General features: G+C 43.3%; 3 protein-coding genes across 3 annotated transcripts in view; 2 read left to right on the forward strand and 1 right to left on the reverse strand.

Annotated features, from left to right (window-relative positions):
* pitpnc1a (phosphatidylinositol transfer protein cytoplasmic 1a) overlaps positions 1-13,687 on the forward strand; it is a 37,752-nt gene extending 24,065 nt beyond the window's left edge. Inside the window, exons 3-9 of the mRNA XM_034594452.1 lie at positions 2,827-2,915; positions 4,816-4,823; positions 7,608-7,679; positions 8,906-9,001; positions 10,967-11,122; positions 11,728-11,791; positions 12,382-13,687. Coding sequence (XP_034450343.1) covers positions 2,827-2,915; positions 4,816-4,823; positions 7,608-7,679; positions 8,906-9,001; positions 10,967-11,122; positions 11,728-11,791; positions 12,382-12,692 — 796 coding nt within the window. The 3' untranslated portion in view covers positions 12,693-13,687. The remainder of the gene's footprint in view (positions 1-2,826; positions 2,916-4,815; positions 4,824-7,607; positions 7,680-8,905; positions 9,002-10,966; positions 11,123-11,727; positions 11,792-12,381) is intronic.
* Positions 13,688-13,903: 216 nt separating this feature from the next.
* Positions 13,904-17,477, reverse strand: slc25a19 (solute carrier family 25 member 19). Its single transcript, XM_034594453.1, has 7 exons — positions 17,318-17,477; positions 16,504-16,664; positions 15,826-15,981; positions 15,567-15,737; positions 14,792-14,975; positions 14,562-14,692; positions 13,904-14,482 (listed from the first exon to the last, which is right to left on the reverse strand). Exons 2-7 carry the CDS (start codon positions 16,633-16,635, stop codon positions 14,267-14,269), a joined length of 990 nt encoding a protein of 329 aa, XP_034450344.1. The 5' UTR covers positions 16,636-16,664; positions 17,318-17,477; the 3' UTR covers positions 13,904-14,266.
* A 322-nt stretch (positions 17,478-17,799) lies between these two features.
* mif4gdb (MIF4G domain containing b) lies at positions 17,800-21,720 on the forward strand. The gene is made up of 6 exons (XM_034594469.1): positions 17,800-18,003; positions 18,610-18,707; positions 18,800-18,909; positions 19,251-19,406; positions 19,567-19,659; positions 19,912-21,720. Exons 2-6 carry the CDS (start codon positions 18,629-18,631, stop codon positions 20,137-20,139), a joined length of 666 nt encoding a protein of 221 aa, XP_034450360.1. The 5' UTR covers positions 17,800-18,003; positions 18,610-18,628; the 3' UTR covers positions 20,140-21,720.
* The last annotated feature ends 18 nt before the right edge of the window (positions 21,721-21,738 follow it).

Raw genomic sequence — 21,738 nt, forward strand, 5'->3', positions numbered from 1 at the left:
GATGGATTTTTAAGTAACTGTTTCATGAAGTGAATACAGTTGACGTCCTGGCTTAACTCCACATTGATTTCCCTTATTATATCTACAATGATTGAAAAGGAGCATGTGTACACCAATTGGTTTTAAAGAGTAGCCTGCAAGATAACATCAGAGATAAGATTTTTTACATTCAGTGACCACTTTATCATAGGTACACCTGTATAACACCTGGATAACATCTGGATAACACCTGGATAACACTTGGATAACACCTGGATAACACCTGGATAACACCTGGATAACACCTGTATAACACATCAGAAACCTACGTTATCATGCAGGCTGTAAATGTCTCTGGTTCTTGTTCCTGGTCTGAATGATTTTTTTTTTTTTTTATCTCAGTAGTTTTTGGTGCATTAATCACTTCATGGCTTACATCGACAGCAGTAATTCATTTAGCTCTTGGCCAGTCGTACACTGTATGCCTATCATCACCTGCTCCAATAAGTCCAATAAATCCACAACCAAACAGTCGGCAGGAGCATAAACCCATCAATATGGCCAACTCCAATCAGCGTAATGTAATTTGAAATTATTGATTTCCATCGAGGGCTCAGAGCTGCAAGCAGAGACCTGCACTTGACTTCATGTTGGCTCAGTGTTTAGCTCCAGCACTTGACAACATGGACGACTGAGTGTGGGACATATGGGCTTTTACCCAAATGGACGACATCGCCGACAATTTAGCAAAATGGATTCAACAAGTCAGACTTACCTGTTTGCATGTTTGGGTTTATCAGATAATTGGAAAGACAAGTTAATACTAAATAAAGATTCTATAAGACCGCATTGCACCAGAGTGTCTTTACACTTAACAGCAGCACAAAAGAGAAACCACATGAAATGAGAGTAATGCATAGTGTTATGTAAATCATATGAAACTATAAAATATCTCAATCAGCCATTTTAGGTGTAACCTTTAGAATATAAAGGTTCTGTACCCTGTCATTACAATCATAGTGATCGCCAGTTTCTCCACTTTTACATCTTTAAAGGTAAAAAAAAATTATGTTTGAGGGTAATTTCATACATTTGTTTTTGTTTTCCTTCATTAAATTTGCAGCATTTAGTTCCATTTCCTCTTTTTGATGCAACTAAGTCCTCACTCCTAAAAGTAAGACAATGAGACAGAGTGTAAAGAGCCACATGGAAACACAGTGAGAGGCAGAGCGGGTGAGGTTTCCTGGTCAGAAGTGACAAGTAAGTGGGCCTTTGGGAAAAGAGAAGTGTAGCTGACAAACTCAGAGGAGAGGAGGGTTTGAATGAGTGTGAGTGTGTTTGTGTGTGTGTGTGTGTGTGTGTGTGTGTGTGTGTGTGTGTGTGTGTTTGTGTGATATGTGTGAAGTGCATTGGCTTGGATGTATGAGTGTTACTGTGTGTGCGTGGGCAGAGGAGATGAGGTCAGTGTAAGTGATGGTTAATTTGAGCAGTCACTGTCGGACGCCGCGCCTGCGTCTCCCCACCCACAAACCACCTGTTCCCATCTTAGAGCCGCAGTCTGCGTGTGTGCGTGTGTGCGTGTGTGTGTGTGTGTGTGTGTGTGTGTGTGTGTGTGTGTGTGTGTGTGCCCTGTGTGTGTGCCCTGTGTGTGTGTGCGTGCCCTGTGTGTGTGTGTATATTTAAGGCAGTGTGAGGACAGTCTGCTGTGTCTGGACACTCCTCTGGTTGAGTGACAGGACATTGGAGATATTTCCCAGTGGCCCATACAGACAGTCATTTACAAACCAGTGTAATCTCCACATTCAATTACCACTTCTCGAGACAGAATAATGGGCGAGTATAAATAATCACTGGCTGGATTAAAAATTAATTATCCTGTGGAATTTGGTACAGGTTATTTATGGCTTTGTGTCCTATTATGATCTATGATCTATTTTTCATTTTTAACCAGCTGATATTCAGTCAGCAGAAATCTGGACCAACTGATTCAGGCTGTAGCGACCTGTGTCTGAGGGAAAATAAACTTTCTCTGTAACTCAAAGATGAACTGATTAGTTCTGATGGTAAAGGTGTGGTGGTTTTCATAACACTTCATCAGCAGTCACTTGGACTCCAGGATGACCTGAGCAGACATTTGAGGTCGAAAGTCAAGGTCACTGTGACCTCACAAAACATGTTTGTCAATTCTACATTTAGGGAATTTCTTCTAAATGTGTCCAGTTGTCATTAGGACTCTAAGATGAACTGATTAGATTCCAGCAGTCCAAGGTCATAGTGAGGCTTACAATCACAGTAATTCTAGCTCTCTCAACATCTTCTGTCAATCAGCACTTTGCTCCGTCGTTAAAAGAGTCAAAAAGTTTGAGAAGGAAATCTGCTGTATTCACCTGTGGCATTTTATCCCTCCAGCTGAACCAGGCCTTCTCTCAGTAATCCTTCACTTCTTTAATAGGACACCCAATAAGGTTTAGCTGCAGCTGTCGGCATGTAGAATCCATTTGTGCTGAGTAATAGCTAGTTCTGTGTATTTTCCGCCCTCCCTGTCCTTCCCAGATCGATCACGGTGCAACCTCTGGTCCACTTTAGGGAGCAGGGTGGGGTGTAATCAGTGTAATTAACTTCCCCAGAGGCCATCATGGCTGCCCTGTACGTCTTCCATCGTGGCTGCACACAGCTGGATGATTATCATTTCCTGTTCTGGGTGATGGAGCAAAAGAAAGAGTGGAGGACAACTGTGATTGTACAGAAAAAGTCTACATGTATTTATCTCATCAGTGATTTTCCTTTTCTCCCTTTTCCTCTCCTTCAGTTCGGTAAACCGTCCACTCCTTTTTCCTTGTGTTTCAGCAAACTGCCCAGTTGGGCCAGAGCAGTCGTCCCTAAGATTTTCTATGTCACAGAGAAGGCCTGGAACTATTACCCTTACACCATAACAGGTAACGGTTTAACCATACATCTGTGTTTTTATCATTTATAGACAAAAGCACACCCATTTCATCCAGTGGCACGTCTTAACATGCACCAACTATCTACAGTACATTATATTATGTAACAAAAACAAGCAGTGGTGTTGCAGAAAACTTCTGTATCTCATAATAAGAATCTCTCTCTCTCTCTCTCTGCGATAATATGGCTTACTGCTGATTTGTACAAAAAGAGCACACACTTCCATTTTCTGCAGCTCCCTACAAACACGGTTCACCTCCTGGCAGCCATTATATGGGATCGTTGTGAGGGCAAAGGGATATGGAAGCAATATTCTGTACCATGAGCGAGAGGGGAGGAGGGGTTGGAGAGACGGAGGTCAAGAGGGATGCTGGAAGTGATGAAGAGAGAGGAGAGCCAGGATTAACTGAAAAATAATAAAGTGTATTAGGCTGGATATGAACACAAATTCACAAATCGTCCCTCATGAATGTGCTTTTGGATTCTAGTTTTTGTTGTTTCTCAACAGTTTGCATCATTACTTTGCTGCTGCTGCTTTTTGAAGGATCAGTTCAATGGCTGCCGTGACAGCATAACATTGTCTGATTTGCATTTTTGTGCACTACTCATCTATTGTAACATCCTTAGTGTCAAAAGTTTGTTGTTTGCACGCATTCCTATAATGTGTTTAATTTCCTCTGCCAAGGAAGAGATGTCTTCATCTGTGTCTGTTTGTTGGTTTATTCATCAGCAGGATCATAAAAAAAAGCTACTGAACAGATTTCCACCAACCTTGGCGGAGGGATGGGGCCACGGAAGAACACATTTCATTTTCGTGTGGGTGTACGGATTTAAGCCTCGTTCAAGCTTGTGATTCCTGTCGCTGCACCGCGTCATTAAAGCTGGTCGTCCCCAATTTGTTTTACCTGGCATGCATTTAGCGCAACAGGGACGGAGGCGATAGATCTCCACAACCATCAATGTTATTAATAAGGGAGCGTAGAGATTCCACATGGCTCCTAAAGGATGATTGTAGAGACTGTTGGTTAAAATGATACATGCTGCAGGAAATTATAGAAGAACCACCATGACGGTTTGCCAAGTGTGCACAGGTGCTACTGGAAGAAACAAGCCAGGGCCAGAAACCGTTTTGTTTGTTTCCTCATTGCCTTTTTTCCAGTGGTGTGGTGGTGTTTTTCTCAGAGAAGACTGCTCCGAGTTTCCACGCCTCAAGCGGGAGTGTAAAAGGCAAAGGTGTCTTGCCAAGTGCAACGACCAATCCATTAAGCATAAGCATTTTTTCTATATTCTTCTATAAGAACTATGTGTAGGACTGTTTGGCCATGGTGGATGTTTGCTTTCTACTTTGTGTTACTCTCGTTTAAAGTCACTCAAACAACTTTTAACGGTGCAAATAAACCTTTAACAGAGAAGGAACTGCTTTAAATGCCACTAAATTCTGACAGGTGTTTAACTATCAACATTCCGCAGACGCTACATGACCTCACTGTCATGTTGAGCTTGATAATGAGCATGTTGAGATACAATTACAACATGAGCAGTTTCACGGGGACTTGCAGCGCTCCTGTATTTACAGTCTATGTGACAAAAGCATGTGGCCTCCGTGGGACCATACACAAGAAAATATCATTGTCACTCAGATTAAGAAGATCGGGCTGTCATGTCAAAGTGGGCTCTTCTCATGTGGGACTGAAGTGTTATTACTGAGGCTTAATGGTCCTTTTCCATTTTGAACTAAATTATTTTTTCTCCTCTATTCTCTTCTTGTCTCTCTCATACCGTTTCAATCCTTTGTTCTCCTCGACCTGTCTGCCCCCCCCCCCCCCCCCCCACAACGTACCTCCCATTTCTGTCTGCTATAATGATGGCCTCTGCTGGGAATATGGTCAGAGTACACGGTGAGTAGTTTTGATGTGAATACACGCATGCACGATCACGCACACATCACACTTTGGGATCTGACAGCTGACGTGTAAAGTGTGGTGAGGGTTAAAGGTGAGCGTGGCTACATGTGTGGTGTGCGTTCTCTAATAACAACCTATATCTCCAAAGTCATAGAATTCATGGTCACTTAAACTGTTACATGTAAATGTCTTGGTGCAGCATCGATAGTAGCTGGCTGACATTTGAATGGTGCCACATGTTGATTCTCACGCATCACAGATGGTCATACATTGTTGTGAGAACAGAATATATAACTGTGTGTGTGTCTTAGAAATAATGTTTTAACATTTTCCATTGCAATGACACGTATCAATGACGATCCCATATTTGAAACACATCAGTCAAAGTTAGTGTGACATAGAGCACAGACTGTATAGAAAGATGTCTCTCCACTTCCTCCCACTTTCCAGAAATGAAGCCAAAATATCAAGGTATACGTCCGCTGCCATCTTGCACATCTGCGTAGATTTATGACCTATACTGCAGTCAGCCACCAGGTGGCAACCAAGAACCTTTCAAATCCAAACTGTAGCTTATTTTTACCTTGTTTTATTTTTTTGCTTTTGAATTTGAATATATTTTATATTGTGAATGATCATGAAAAATGAGAATAACACAGCTTACTCTAAAATTAAATTCCAAAAAGTACATTCACACTAAGTGAAACTGAAAAGTATTTTTAAAAGGGTCCTGTGGAGACGGTAATAATAAACATTAACTGTTGAGTCTAAGTCATGGTGACAGCAGATGTTCTCATGCAGGCACAGCTCCAGCTCCTCCTGGGGACGATCCAGTTGCAACTAAGCCAGGAGGAGAGTCTAATCCCTCCAGTATGTCGTGGGTCTGGTGTCATCTCACAGTTGGATATAGCTGGACTACCTCTGCAGGAAGGTCCTGATCAGAATCTTGATCAACTCACTCTGTTTTTATGCAAAGCAGCACCATCCATTTGGCTGATGAAATTAGAGCTGAAATGATCCATTCATTAATTGATGAAAAGAAAATCATTTATTATGGATCTCCTTCACGATGATAAAGGTTGAAATGTAGATGTACATGTAAGAGCTTCACCTTCAGGCCCAGATCTCCTCCTCACTGTTACATCTCCGTCCATGCTGCATCGATCCACCTGTCAATACCAACTCATCAGGCAAATTTCCCATTGAAGACATTAACAAACCCCACAGCTCTTAGAGGTAAAACCGATTTCATTGACTGTCGCTAAGAAAAGCACTAATGATTTGCTCAGGGGCAACAGATGGACATTAGCATGTCCAGCTAAGGCAGCGAGGTAACACCAATGAAGCACACAGGACATCAGCAGAAGGCCGATCTCTTCCCCCGAGACTCCACACATACATGGAACATCTGGATATTTGAGGAAGGTCATGGCAGCTCATGTGAAAGTGAACGAATAACTCTGCAAAGCAGCTCAGGGTATAATTTTAATTAGAGGCCTCTAATAAGAAAAGGTCCACTTGTAAGTTAAACAAGTGTTTATAGTCTGTGTTCAGGGTGCTTGTGCCATCACTGCCTCATGACACACACACACACACACTGAATTTTTCTTCTGAGACTCACAAGGCCAGTAATCTTAGGCAGCACTGATTACTTCACTGTGCACAGTAATACATACCCTTTCATACACACGCACACACAGAACCTATGTATTCACCATGGGCTCCCAGCATCACGCCTTACAGCTCATTCTTTCCTGTGGCGGAGGGCAAGATTGATCCATTGTGTTGTCTCTGTCCTGCTGTGCTGCACACATAAACACACACACATAAACACACACACACATACACACACACACACACATAAACACACACACACACACACACACACACACACACACACACACACACAGGCTCGTACATAAACAGTTTATGTAACCAGTATTTCTGCTCTTTGGTTGTATAATAATTAAACTGCTGTATTTAAGAGATGATCAAAGGCAGTCAACACGCCCTAAGGCAACATAATGGTGTGTGTGTGTGTGTGTGTGTGTGCGTGTGTGTGTGTGTATAGTGCTGCTCATGAGAAATAAGAGCAGTTGTAAATCTCGATAGTGAGAGAATAATCATTAGTTCTCATTTGGTTTAGGTGATAAAACACAGAGACACAGTTACTTTCACATCTCATCCTGTTGGTCAGTCGACACCTGTGGGATGTGATCTGGTCCAATCCTACATTAAACTGGGCAGTTATCATGAGACAAGGTTATCACCGTCCATGTCTCGATTCCCTTCTCGTTATTGATTTGATTTTAAAATATTTTTAAAAATACAGTGTGAACAAATAACGCTATGCTTTGCATAAATGTAGTAGTTGGAGTAGAAAGCACTGATACATGAGAAATGTACTTAAGTAAATGTTCTCCACCTCCTGAGCCTGAGGGCGGCACGGTGGTACAGTGGTTAGTGGTGTCCACAGAAAGAATGTTCGGGTTCAAACCACAGCTTGGCCAAGGACATTCTGTGTCGAGTTTGCATGTTCTCCGCGTGCCTGTGTCCTCTGGTTACCCCGTCTTCCTCCCACACTCTGAAGATTGATTGGCAACTTTAAATTGCCTGCAGGTGAGAACGTGTGTGTGTGTGTGTGTGTCAGTCCTGTGATAGACTGGCAACTTGTCCAGAATGTACCCCCCCTCCCGCGCCCCTTAAAAAGATAAACGATATAGCTAATGGATGGATATCGATTTCTTACTGTCTCATCTTCTTTTTTCCTCCCTGCAGTGCTCCTTCCTGCCTAAGTTTTCCATCCACATAGAAACCAAGTACGAGGACAACAAAGGCAGCAATGATAACGTGAGTAGAGCTCAGAGTGCCGTGTGGTTGGGTGCGTGTCGCTCAGCAGATTCCAGGTTCGCTCTATTCACTGTTTCACCTACTATCAGCCTGTATCTTTCACAGTGCCCTGTTGCACACCTTACTTCATCTCTCCATATCCCTCAGTCTTTTCCATAATCACAATCCTCTCGCCTCAAAGCCTCCGAATCAGAACAGAAGGATACAAAGGGAATCAGCGATTGTTCTGCATCGTAATCACTTCACCCCTGATCCTGTGACTTCACCCCGATTAGCAGCAAGACATCACACAACCGTGTCATAGTTCAGTTACTGAACGTCATTGGCCTCACAGGTGGGGGGGGGGGCATTATTGTCACAGAAGACAGGTACAGCGCAGACAAGTATTAATGAAAGGAAGAAAAAATGGGAATTGAACACAACTCCTGTGCAAAAAAAATAATGTATAATATGTGTTGGCTTTTCCTATTCATCAGTGTCAGAAGAACTTGCCCCCCCCCCCACCTCTTCCCCATTGCCACTTAACACATTGAGGCAGCAGAGGAAAGGTTATGCAATGCTGCTTGGATCCACACTGTAGCTGAAGACAAGAGGACGCAGCTCCTCTCAGTGGCGGGTCAGAGGCGTTGCAAACAGATTCACAGATGGCCGTGATCTCACATTTGGAACTGGTCTTAACAAGTGTTTTTTCCTTCTCTCAAATTAACACCCCCCACCCCCACCCCCCCATTGCCTTCACCATTTGTACAGTTATTCTCTTTTCTCCCTTTAGTCTTCTCATCTTCATCTTCATCCCTCTCAAGGCCCTTTCTCTCTTCTGCTGCAACCTGTGTAAAAGTTTGAAGTTCATATCCGAGCAAGTACGATCAACGCTCAGTGACTCAGTGGCGGTGAAAGTGTCCTGAAAGAAGCAGATATCTAGACGGCATCGCTCTGTTGTTCCTGTGTGAGTCACGCAGGAAGAAATCACTGACCACATGGTGTGTCACTGACTGTGTGAGTCACATCCATCCTCACGGTTTAGCGAGGAAGGAAGGTGCTCATCATGTCATCAGCGCTCCCTTCTCCTAAAGGCAGCAGGAAATGATCACATTGTCAAAACCTCTCTGAACCTCTGCTTTCCTGTGCGACGTCAGCACATCATCCGACAGCATTTGTCAACCCATAGAGTGCATTTGTGATTCAGATGTCCTTGCTCACACCTCAAATCTTTCCCTCCTCTTCAGATATTTAACAGCGAGCCCAGAGAAGAGGAGACGGAGGTGTGTTCCGTGGACATCGCCTACGATGAGATCCCTGAGCGCCACTACAAGGAGTCAGAGGTGGGGCAGAGCAAGTCACTGACCTCAGCACACAGCGTACAGGAGAGTGAATGAGTGCACACGTGGGAGGGAAGGAGGAAGGTGGGAAGCAGAAGGAAGACAGGATTGGGGACGGACAGAAGAAGAAGCTGCAGGGAGGGAGGGGCAACAAATTAACCAAAGCGATGTGCAGAATCGTGTTTTATCTTCCCTGTGCAGTGACAGCTCATATTTGACAACCAGCCGGTCATCTGCCTCCTCTGCGTGATGGAAGGGAGGGATGTTCATGTTTATGTGTGGGGGAGGTGATGGACATTAGCTGTGTTGTGTGTTGGTCTGATGTGACATGTGTGTGTGTTTGTGTGTGTGTGTGTGTGCGTGTGCGTGTGTGTGGTGCAGGCCTGTCGATCAGGATGTGGTGGTCACAAAAAGCAGAGCTATTAATAATCAAGAGAGGTCATGACAGCACTGCAGTGGTGTTTCATTATTGACACCCCTTCTTACACACATATACACACACACACAACTTACACACACAAACACACATGCATGCACACGCCTCCCTCTGAGCTTTATGGTCTTCTGCTTTTATCGACTCGGTGCTAAGAATAGCTCAGAGATGCCGTCCAGAGCTAAAAGTGGATGTCACACGGCTGATTTAAATATATAATTTGATTTAAAGGTAAATGGATCTAGAGTCAGACCTCACTGCACAACAGGGTCCGGTGTCAAACGGGAATGAACCACGGTTATTGGTGGGGATATCATCCATTTTAAATAAGACAGTGGATAAATAACAAACAAGGAAGCGTTTCAGGGCTCCTTAAAGCTGCTCCTCCGAAATCATAAGTAGGTACGATGTGTCCGCAAGAAAGAGAATAAATTCCCCAAAACGTTTAGGCAAAAGATAAGACATCTAGTAGATTAAACACCATCACCAAGGCCCAACTGTCCCTGTATATACAATGAAGCTGCACCAAATTGTACACACTCATAGATATCAGCTCCATAAATGTGCCAGATTTGTTTTTCATTAGATCCATGAATTGTTCTCTGGGAAATCAGTGAAAATGTTGAAAAAATCTTCCATGTCAAAAAATCCTGGATCCATGATGTGTATTAAATAAAACTGCTGCGCAGATTACCATGATACTTGAGAAGAAGACATTACATTTTGGTGTGGATTTGGTTTAATTTCTCTCACATTGTTGTTGATTTCCCAGAGAATAATACATGCATCTCAATGGGGGGGAAATCTGGTATGTTTAAGGGACTCATATTAATGCGTTTATAAAATTTGGTGCTTATCAAATTAAAAAATATATGGATTTTGTGAATTTAAATGTGGTTTAATTAGGCAGATGCGCTCTTTGCGTACCATTTTAATTTAAGTTTGTTAATAAACTTTTTTTGGGGCTTTGCAGGGTTTGTCATTGGCCTGTTATTTAACCAGAACTGGATGTCATTCTTCTGCATCCATTGTTGTATTTTGTAAAGGAAACTTAAAATCTGAATTATCAGTCAAAGCTGCCTGTTACATTTTAAATTCAAATATTCACATATATGCATATTTATTACAGGTGTGTCTAAAACAAAACAAACCAAGCTCTAATAAGTGTCCCCTCATCTTTTTCCCTCTTTGTCTGCCTGAAACTAAAAAATAAAATACAGACCATTTAGCATTTCATGTGCAGTCAAATGCAACAGGCCCCTTCAGGCCCCAGGCCAACAGGGATGGAGAGAGCTGTGTATCTCCCCCACACACTCCGTCACAGTCAGACACATGACCCCAAGACAAATGAGCACTACATTATAATTAGTGTATAGGGAGCGGTGATTAATGCATGCAAGGTTTGTGATTAGGGGATCCCACTGTGCCGCCTAGCTGCCCTCTGCATGAGGCTCGTAATGAATGCAGGTGATACAATGCTATATGAGCTTATGAGAAATAATGACAAAAGACTTGTTTTTCTCAACGTGGCGTAGGACCTGCGTCACTTCAAATCGAAGAAGACGAGCCGAGGCGTCCTGCAGGAAGGATGGATCGACTCGCAAGACCCCATCATGTGCTCCTACAAACTGGTCACAGTTAAGTTTGAGGTCTGGGGCCTGCAAACGCGTGTGGAGCAGTTTGTACACAAGGTCAGGATAAATGTGTGTTTCTATGTTTTTGTGATGGCAACGTGTAGATACCCTCTCCTTCCTCAGCCAAACCTTTGACCTCATGTTTATCGGTGTCAGTGCCCGAGGCATTTTTATTTTCTGCTCCGAGACCACGTGATACAAGATCTGCTGATCATGAACCAAGTGAGCCTTCGACAACATCTGCCCTGTTCACACTCCGCAGATTGCCTTGCACCTGCTCTCCTTACCACGGCTCCAGAGTTTATACTTCATATCCCCTATTTCCTAAATCCATTTCACCTATCCCTCTGCAGCATCTGTCCCTGGGGGGGGGGGGGGGGGGGGACTGTCCCTGTCCTCTCCTGGCCCACACACACAAACAGGCAGAGCCATTACTCACATGGTAACACCACAAGTGAGTCATATTAATCACAGTCCTCCAGGGGTGAACAGAAACATTTAGAACTTAAATGAGAATATTTATGGCCTTCAGAGTTAACTAAATTCTGAGTCACATCCTCTCTCCTTCCTGCCTCTGTCGCTCTCTGCTTTTCCTCCTCCATGTTCTAACCTCTCATGCTTCCCTTTCTTCTCTTTCCTGTTTTTTGTCTAACTCTTCTCAGGTGATTCGAGATGTCCTGCTGTTAGGACACAGGCAGGCGTTTGCCTGGGTGGATGAGTGGATCAGTAAGTGTCTTCTTAGTGAACACAATGGCAGTGCTCATGAACCATTGTTCATTCTGTAACTCACAAATCTCAAGGTGGCAGTTTGATGTTTGTGGCAAAGCCCCGATCGTACACTTAACCTTTGTTGTATCAGGAAATCTCACTGAGGATTGAGAAGGACACAGAAGCAGCCATTCAGATTTACAAAGGACTGAAGTTGAACCGCTCAGTTTGAATCATCTGATCTAAATAGATCAGATCTTTCCAGTCTCTGGATTCATGTAGATTTTAATGTAAAGTCAGAGTGAAGATGACCATTACTGCTGTTGTGTTTCCAAGAAGTTTAATCCAAATATTTTAAAAGAAACCATCTTTATAAGCCAACATAAGACACTTTAAAGACATACTTTACATATTACTGAAACTGACAGAACAATAACTGAACTGTTTTATTAAGTATAATCATAGTCAGCATCCATTTCATCAACTCTTCTCAGTTTTATCGAGTATTTTTACATCGTCACACACCAAGCACTTCTCTTTGTCGGAATTTGAGTCGATTTTAGTGTAACTTCTCTTTTTCTAAGTCTGTAACTCTTCCATCCCATCAGACATGACCATGGAGGAGGTGAGAGAGTATGAGCGCGCCACACAGGAGGCCACCAACCTCAAGATCGGCTCCTTCCCCCCTGCCATCTCCATCTCTGAGACCCCCCTGCCGTCCAGCGCCCGCAGCGGCCCTAACAGCGCCCCGTCCACTCCCCTCTCCACCGAAGCCCCCGAGTTCCTGTCGGTGCCCAAGGACCGTCCCAGGAAGAAGTCCGCCCCAGAGACCCTGACGCTGCCCGATCCAGGGCGCAGGGATTCAATCTTCAAACTGCCCAACTTCTTCTCCTGGAACTCCAGTCCCCAGCCAGAATGAGAGCGGTGAACTATAACGCCCCTTGACCTGTGAGATCAGTGGAGGATGCCTGCCCAGCACATCCCACAACAACCCCCCCCCTCCGCAGCCAGCTGACGTGAAGGAGAACTTTTCACCGTCCTGGTGTTACAGCAAAGCCAACAGCTCTTAGGCTGCACAGGTACAGACAGGCTGCCTGATCACTGCAGCAGAAAGGCCTGCGAGGTCGTAAGGTGTAGTGCGTCCTATTGAGAGTCACAGCAGCTGGGAGGCTCCTCCTTCTCCCCCTCTCCTCCAGAAAACAGCCAGCGCTATGAATCAGACAGTGTGGAGTTCAATTAGTCAGATCGAGTGTAGCGTACATTCCTGAAAACGTTTTTATCCCACGGGAGCATCAGCTTATTTTCAACCCAAGCTTGACGAGTTATGTCGAGATTCGGTCACTGTACATAAACTTTACATATTACAATTCGAGTCTCCGGCTCTGTTCACCGGAACATGTGGTTTGACATCTGTTTATGTGGTGGGGACGTTTTTTTTGGGGCACTGTATCAGTTGAGTGTTACGATTTTCCACAGTCAGGTGTGAGGTGATTGTGTATTCTTGTGTATATAGAACAGTACGAACAATAAATACCCAGTAAAGTGTCCGTGCTTCATATCTAGTGATGCTGCTATGAAACGTGTATTTTAAAGGACAGGACTATCATCCGAAGTCTATCTTCTTCTCCAAGTGTTTATTTATTTAATACAGTGAGTTCTGTCGGCCAGTGTCTGTAAAGGACATTTCTGTATGTAACAGCATGATTTTGACTGCGGAAGCTGCTTTTAAATATTTGTGAAGTGTTTTTCTTTGTTTTCTCGGCCTCATACTTGTTGATGTTGTGTTTTAACTGAGTTCTCAGACTGGTTCATGTAGTTTGTATGTTGTTTTACTGTTTTATTCATTTTTAGTCATACTGTTGATGGATTTTGTATTCAGTAAATTGAATTAAATTAAACACTGTTGTATCCATACTTGTGTAAGAGATCTTTGTTGATAGCGCTTATATGAATGGAATTAAGAATAAGAGTAATAAAGAATAAAGGAATAAAATAAAATCGGGGAAACTTTAAACCTTTATTTTAAAAATAATGACCTGAAAGTTAGTGTTGGACACAAACCCAATCCCTTTTTAAGAGATGAACTCTGAATAAGCAGAGCATTTGGCCTATACTCAAGAGAATACACCACAACAAAGCGTATTTTGCTGGATACTCTTCCCCCAGTTTAATGAGTGAATGTCAGGAGAAGTCAGCGTCAGTGATGGAAAAAGTTGCGGCACTGTTCAGAACAAGCATCCATAAACCCTAAAAGACCCCAGAATAAAATATTAATATATACATTTAGAAAAAAGTAAAATCCAAAGCTTGTACAACACAAGGTGCAGTGACAGCACAAAAACAGGTAAGATGAGGTCACGACGTTCTTACATGTAAACACCATAAAACCATCACCAAACATCGACCCAGTTAGATCTCAGTGCAAAGAGCAAGGCATACAGGAAGTGCGTCAGCGATGTGCGTGATTCTGTCCTCATTACATTTTCAACTCGATCATCTTTCCTCGAGGTCTTTGGTGAGGTCGTCTGTTCTCCGCCTCTGCCTGAGGTCACGCATGACATTGAGGAACAATTCATACCAGAAAAAGGTGAAGCCTGTCGACAGCGCGGCCTTCACGAGGCTGGGTGAGAGGCCTTTAAAGAAGCCGCGCACGCCCTCCTCTTTGGCTATTTGCACCATGCAGTCCACCAGGCCTCTGTAGCTCCGCACCTGCACGTGAGACACATGAGACAATAGAATGTGAACTTGAAACATGTTGAAACGTGCAGTATGTGGTAGAAGAGCTCACCTGTCCAAAGTGAAGTCTGGCTGCTTCGAAGCCCCCCACCTGCAGCCTCTTCTTGAAGAGGTCAAACGGGTAAGTGATGGCTTTGCTGATCATTCCGGCTCCGCTGCCAGAGACCAGACTCGTCAGGCTCCCTGGAAAGGAGGACATAAATAAGTCACAGTACTTAGAGCTGTAGCTGCTGCATGTGTGGCCTCTAATGTGCAGGACGTAGAAATCTGAGCTCCACTGACCTCCAGAGTTCCCAGATTTTGGCGGCGGCGGAGCCAAGAGATTTTTAAAGACGTTGTAGAAGAAGAACTGCAGCCCGGCATAAGGAAACACTGCCATGAGTGTTGGAGACAGGCCGCGGTAAAAAGTCAGAACTCCCTCTGAGCGACACATTGTGGACACGGCGTGTCGCATGTTCCTGTACACCTGACAAGACAATCCAGATATCACAGCAGCAGGAAATAGATCCATGGGTTAACCAGTTAAAAATAATTTGTCTGTTTAACTTTAAACTAAGCAGGTTACTCTGAGCACAATCCACAGTCACAACCATCCCAATTATTTGCCACTCTCACAAGGTAAAGCAACATTTCCTACACGCGCTGGAAGTGGTTGACTAATCACAACAGAGCTGGCCAGCTGGCCAATCGGGAGGGAGGGGGTGGCCTTAAAGAGACAGGAGCTAAAACCGAGTGTTTCAGACAGAGGCTGAATAGAGGAGTTGCAGCATTTTGATGTGAAATTGATCGAATGAACATTAGAGCATGTAAACTCAAGTAATAACCCAAATTAAACTTATAAACCTGAACGTTATACGTCTCCTTTAAAACAAACTTTACTGCATTTCAGTTAAATTTGGGCAGTTTTCCATTGAAACGAAGAGAGGGCCGATGGTTTTCTTTTTTAAATAAAATCTCATCCAATTAATCAATAAAAACAATGACTTTTTGTTGCCCTAATAAAATCTGGACTACCATCATAGATACTTCCTGACAGCTACAGTAGAACTGGTCCCACCTTGGGTTCTCCCTGAGCTGCAAAGCGCGTGCGCAGTATGTCCAGAGGTTGGCAGAACACTGTGGCAGAGCAGGCAGCCAGGCCGCCACACACAAAGTGAACTCCTGCTGTTTGGCTGTCATACGGCGTCGACTTGTGGACCGCCTCAGTCATGAGCTCAAAGCTGGCAAACTGCAAAGCACGCAGACACAGATTCATAAATATATGCGATGGCGTTATTAGGATGGTTTTGTGTGAACGTGCAGTCGACAGGCTCCACCTGCACAGCCCCGAAGCAGATGGAGAGGATCTGCGCCGGGACGTGGCCCTTCCAGAAGGCAGAGAGACCCTCCTCCGAGTGAATGCAGCGCGACGCCTGAAACAATCCCCAGTACTTCCCCTTCGGCCTCTGTGAAGACACACTCTCAATCTGCAGCTGGTGGAGGAGAGAAACACTGATGAACGCACAGGATCGTCAACACAACAATAGACCTTTCTGACTACTGAACTAAGGTTTTAATACAAAGCTGATCTGTCAGCGAAAACCTCAACTTTGATTAACAGTCAAAATAAATGCATCATTAGCAACATATCTGACTGCCATTATTTTCAACACAGCTTTTGATTTTTATTCACAAGCTAAGTTTAGACATTTAGAGCAAACAATAACTGATTTTCATACGTGAAGATTAAATATATTAAACAGTGTTGCCTATTCTTCGTCAAAGTTCTGAGCTGCACTTACATTTTACTTGTACGTGTGTGGTTTAGAAGTTTGGAGCACAACCACCAGTAAATACAATTTAAGAAAACCTGTTTCATCATCTACCGTAATCTATTAACATGAAATATCCTTATTATAGAGATCTGGTCACAGGGGATGATGACCTGCACTCCTCTCTTCCTACAGCAGTTGATTAACTACCTCCCAAACAAAGCTGTCAGCTACATCCATTACCTGAAACCTGATTTTAAGGACGTCGAACGGGCTGATGATCGCTCGGGTCACCATCCCAGCGGCCGACCCGGCCAGAGCTGCCTCCTCTGGGGGGTGAGCTGGCCCCTTAGCCCCGGGGTCGAAGCCCACCATGTCTCCACGACCTCAGACACCCGTCAACACTGCACACAGAAGTCATTCACCATTTGTGTTAGGTCAATTAACCATCAGCTTTCGTTTAATGGTAAAACACTGAAATATTCAGGTGTGCAGAAGACAAAAAAAAAATTTGAATGTAAGATCTGTTTTCACACGTTTAAGTTCAATAACACAAGGGATCATTTCATTTGTATTTATTCAGATTTCTCTAGTATTCCAAGTTCTTTACTTTTTAGGTTAAAGTAGCAACACCACAGTGGGACTATTGATTTATTCCATTACATTAAAAATACTGGCAACAAAATGTACCAGTCGAACAGAATGGTCCCTTACAAATTGTTATATTATGATATATACGATAAATGACTAGCTAGTAGTTTGTGTTGTTATTCTTTCAACAACTCTTTCATGACTGTGTATTTATTTGTATTCATGTTATTTTTACGTATTTTTACTTGTCATTGTTTTAAGAAGTGCTACGTAAATGAAGATACACAGATGTAAGGTAAGTAAACAGCTGTTGGGTGAATCCACGTGATGTTACTGAGCAGAAACCTGCAGCAGATGTTGTGAGGATCAGAAGATGCAGCAGCTGCAGCGAAGTAGAGGACACGAACGGAGACCTTGACATACCCTCAGGAGACAACAGGGACACCGGGGGGTCGAGGGATCTTACCTTGTGGCAGAAGTCCGTCATGAAAGCAGCCCACAGGCTTGGATGTAAAGAAAATCTACAGAAACAGATCTGGACCCGGAAACTTCAAATCCGACATATCAGGACGAAAATAGCCGCTCATCACACGCCATGGACCGCGGGTATTACTTCCGGGTCGGGTTCTCCTGTCAGAGAAGAAATATTGCGGCAAGATCACTCACTGCTCCGCATAGAATACAGTCTCCTCTGTATTACCTGTATATTTATTTGAATCACTCCAAAATCAAAACGTGATTTATTCTGAGTCACACTGTATACACTGTATAAATCAGAATATTCCCTTTAATTTGAATGTAGATATTTTAACAGAGCTTTAATTTAGAAATACAAGCAGTATGTCCTGAAACTGTGCGACTGTCAATTTTGTGACGGAAATAACTAATTTATGACATTTATTTACGTATCTATCACTCGATATTCATCCATTTCATTTCATCCCCGTGTATATTTATGTTTCTGCACAGGAGCGTTTCTCTTATTGTGATATCAGTTCTTAAACACTGTGATTCCAGCCCAGCTTCATGATGTTTGTCTTGGCTGCAGAGACTCCTCTTGACCTCCACGCGCCGTCTTTGATGGGCTGTGACGGGTCCTCAGACGGAGATCAGACCAGATCACAGTCAATGGGAAGAATCCGTGATTATCAGGTAAAATAATCACAATGTATCGACGTGTCTTAAGCCAGAGATTTGTTTTGTGTTTTCTTTTGACTCAACCTGCAGCTTCCTGTCTTTATTTCTTTCTTTTTACGTGCGCGGGCTGCAGCGTAAACGTGGATTTGCTGCAGCTAACTCGCTAATAACATTAGTTAGTTTAGCTGTTAGCTCCTGAGAAGCTCACATGCTAGCATATAACTTGTCTGTGTGTTTACGAGTCAGCTAATGTGTTGTATTCACTCTTCGCTAACGTGGCGATAAAGCAAGTAACGTTGACGCTAAGCTAATGTTGATGCTACACGCAGTTAGCCTGGAGTTAAGCTGGTTAAATTTACTACACGTTGTGTTGTGTTGTGGGTGAAATGTGTTGACCTGGAGCAGGGAGCGACCTTTTTATGTGAGCTGGGTCTGCTCGTGTAATCCTCTCGATCCCCCATTGAATGAGCTGCGTGCAGCAGCCTGTGTGATGACAGCACAGGATTGTGTGCTTATTGTTGTGCTCTGCTCTGTATTGAGTTTTCTATGCAGGCTCGGATCTGTCAAACGCTCCACTGTTTCAAAACTGCTGTCAAACTTCTGCCGTCCGTCTGTTCTCAGGTGTGATTGAGCGTCTACAATGGAAAACTCCACTGACGACTACAGGATCCAGTCATTTGACCTGGACACTCAGATGTTGCTGAAAACAGCCCTGAAAGGTCAGCATCCCACTGAGCTCCCGTCTGCTTCCAGTGTGTCGAGAAGATGAACTCTCCCCAAACAACCCCTCTCTGTTTTCTCTCTCTGTCAGATCCCAGTGCAGTGAACCTGGACAAAGTTTCCGACATCATCGTGGACCAGTCTCTGAAGGACCAGGTGTTCAGTAAAGAGGCCGGACGCATCTGCTACACCATCGTGCAGGTCCATACCGACGACACCATGAAGGGCTTATTGTCCACGTTAGGTGTTTTATGGCAGCACACTGGCTAAGACACTGAGCGCCATTGAGGGTGAAGGATTTAAGAAACTAGAACAAGACTTAAAGATCTGATTGAGTCTCTTACCAAATTCCTAATCCTCTTACTCAATCAATGTGTAACCGTTAGTGTACACAAAGGCAACGGGAGGCTCTAAAGCCAGCTTACCTACATCACTGTGTTTCCCTGCTTTTTGTCCATACTTCACCCTCTGTCATCGCCCTCTCTCTCTCTCTCTCTCTCTCTCTCTCTCTCTCTCTCTCTCTCCTTTGTCACGTCGCGCAGGCTGAGGCCAAGCAAAACAACGGAATCGTGTTCAGGAGAAACTTGCTGAACCGACTCCAGCAGGAGTTCAAGGCCCGCGAGGAGACCAGGGGGCGCTCGTTGCAGGAGTGGGTGTGCTACGTCACGTTCATCTGCAACGTCTTCGATTACCTCAAAGTAAGAGCCTGGAAGGGCGTCGCTGTTGTGAAGTTATTCTCGGATTGATGTCTTTGATTATATATCGTGTAGCTGATTTAATATGGTTGCTGTCATGAGAGATGTGCTCCTTTTTAACATAACTAAAAGTCAGTTCAAAATGCTGTGTGTTGACATTTAGGTGAACAACATGCCGATGGTGGCCCTGGTCCATCCTGTGTATGACTGCCTGATGAGGCTTTCCCAACCTGATGCTCTAATGAATGAGGAAGAGGTGAGGAAGAGAATGTTAAAAAAAAATCTCTCTTTTGATATATATAGTAAAAGACCAGACAAATATTCTGTTGTTATATTTTGACTTGGTTCCTCATTGTTCATGATGTAAAAATGTTTGCACGGATATTTATTAAGAATATCGTTTTTTCTAATTAGCATCCTTTGTCACATCATGTTAGGTCTATTTTCATTTAAATAAACTTTACAGAGTATGTATCTGAGGTGTCCCTTCTCCCTCCCCCCCCTGCAGGTGGACTGCCTGGTAGTGCAGCTGCATCGCATCGGAGAACAGCTGGAGAAGGTGAACAACCTGCGGATGGACGAGCTTTTCTTCCTGCTGCGGGACGGCTTCCTGCTGCAGGAGGGCCTCACCTCCATGACCCGTCTGCTACTGCTGGAGATCCTGGAGTTCAGGGCCGGGGGTTGGTTGCTCAGCGGCACTGCCCACAAGTATTACTACAGCGAAATCGCAGACTAGGACAGTTGCAAGTGTGTGGGGTTGCCGAGCAGCTTTTTTGCAGCTGCGTTGGAAAAACCTTCAAGCACCTTGGATACCTTCGCGCTCGCCACCGAGCGCAAAACCAGCAATTTCATGACCAGCGGCGACATCTGCCAAGTATTCAACGGAGGGCTCGTGAAGATGGCGGCTCATGAAGTGTAAAAAGACTTTGATTTTGCTGGAGTGTTCCCTGCGTTTGATGATATTACTGAGACGTGCCGTGGATGTGGAACGTGCAATAGTTCACAGGGAGCTGAAATTCAGTTAACGAGGTTTAGCCACATTCGGGTACACTTTGTTCTAAAGTTTGGAGAAATGTTTTATGTTGTTAATTTTATTTTTCTGGCATTCCTGTTTTGAGAAAACATTTCAGCTTATTTTTTACCAAATTTGAAGGACATTCCAGTCAGATACAAGCTGATATGGTCTTTGCTTTACATTCTGTTGTTGTGTGACCAATGTTTTAATCGGTTGAAAAGAAATATTTTAATTATGTAGTGAAAATCTTTATAGTGCAGAGTTGAATTTGACAAGAGTCTTGATTTGCAGTTTAGTGGAAGTTTCGGTCAAACTTGTCCTGTAGGATTTCTGTTACAGTTTCTCTGCCACTCTGTGAAGTTCAGATGAAACATGTCTTAATTCAGGGATTTTATTTTTCTTATATTTCTTAAAACTTAACTTATAGATAAGAGAATCGTTCCATTTCATATATAAAAACGGATAAAAAAAAGTTTGACATTTAATCGATTTCTGGATTCACAAGTTTTGTTTGTTTAACAAGTCGTGCCAATTCAACACTCAGTAACCGACGCTCTTAATGTTGTAGTCAAGGTGCTAGTTGAGTAGCTATTTTCCTTCCTTCATATATTCACAGGTATATAAAATATTGCATTTGAATTCAGGTTCCACCAGCACTGATGACGATATGTAGCTGAACTCGAGTTTTTATGTTGGAGTCTGCTGTTACCTTGGTTTATTGTTCTCAGTAGCGGCGCCGATATCCTCAACCAAAGCTGTGCCTTGGAATCAGACAGACACAAGCATACGACTCATGTCACGTGGTTCAAATATTACCGCAGTTATTTTGCAAACCTGTTTGTGTAAAAGTACATAAAGCTTAACATAAAATTTACTTTAACAGCATGCGGACCAATCTAACAAGTGTGAATTCCCAGAAAGAATCCTCAATGTTAAAAAAAAAAAATTATGTGAAACATTAACTGTGTTAAGTCCAAATTGACAGGATTTAGGACATTTTGTAGAATATCGCCCAGAATCTTTTCTCTCTAGTAGAGTTTGATGATTTAGACATAAACTTTGGTATTTGTCACTACAATCAGACTGAATGTTTAATAGACATGATTAAAGTAGAAAATACCAGGTTACATGCTGTAGACAATTAAAGTCCCTGAATGGCAGGGCACAGACCTGACTGCAATATACTGTATGTTTCTATATTTTATTACAGCGTTGCAGCATTTTTACTTCACTTTATGGTTGAGTTGTACATTGAATGCAAATTTATTTGTTCTAATAAATCTCTGGAAGTTGTTCCTCAAATCAGTTCCATGTTTTTTG

Source organism: Hippoglossus hippoglossus, chromosome 8 (genome assembly GCF_009819705.1).
Source record: "Hippoglossus hippoglossus isolate fHipHip1 chromosome 8, fHipHip1.pri, whole genome shotgun sequence".
Taxonomy (NCBI): domain Eukaryota; kingdom Metazoa; phylum Chordata; class Actinopteri; order Pleuronectiformes; family Pleuronectidae; genus Hippoglossus; species Hippoglossus hippoglossus.

Coding starts and splice junctions, on each gene's coding strand:
- slc25a19 (XM_034594453.1), bottom strand. CDS start 16,635: ATGGTGGGCTTCGACCCCGGGGCTAAGGGGCCAGCTCACCCCCCAGAG. Junction 15,982..16,503: donor TCCTTAAAATCAGGTTTCAG/GTAATGGATGTA, acceptor CTCCTCCACCAG/CTGCAGATTGAGAGTGTGTC. Junction 15,738..15,825: donor TCTGCTTCGGGGCTGTGCAG/GTGGAGCCTGTC, acceptor CGTGCTTTGCAG/TTTGCCAGCTTTGAGCTCAT.
- mif4gdb (XM_034594469.1), top strand. CDS start 18,629: ATGGAAAACTCCACTGACGACTACAGGATCCAGTCATTTGACCTGGAC. Junction 18,910..19,250: donor TCTGCTACACCATCGTGCAG/GTCCATACCGAC, acceptor CACGTCGCGCAG/GCTGAGGCCAAGCAAAACAA. Junction 19,660..19,911: donor CTCTAATGAATGAGGAAGAG/GTGAGGAAGAGA, acceptor CCCCCCCTGCAG/GTGGACTGCCTGGTAGTGCA.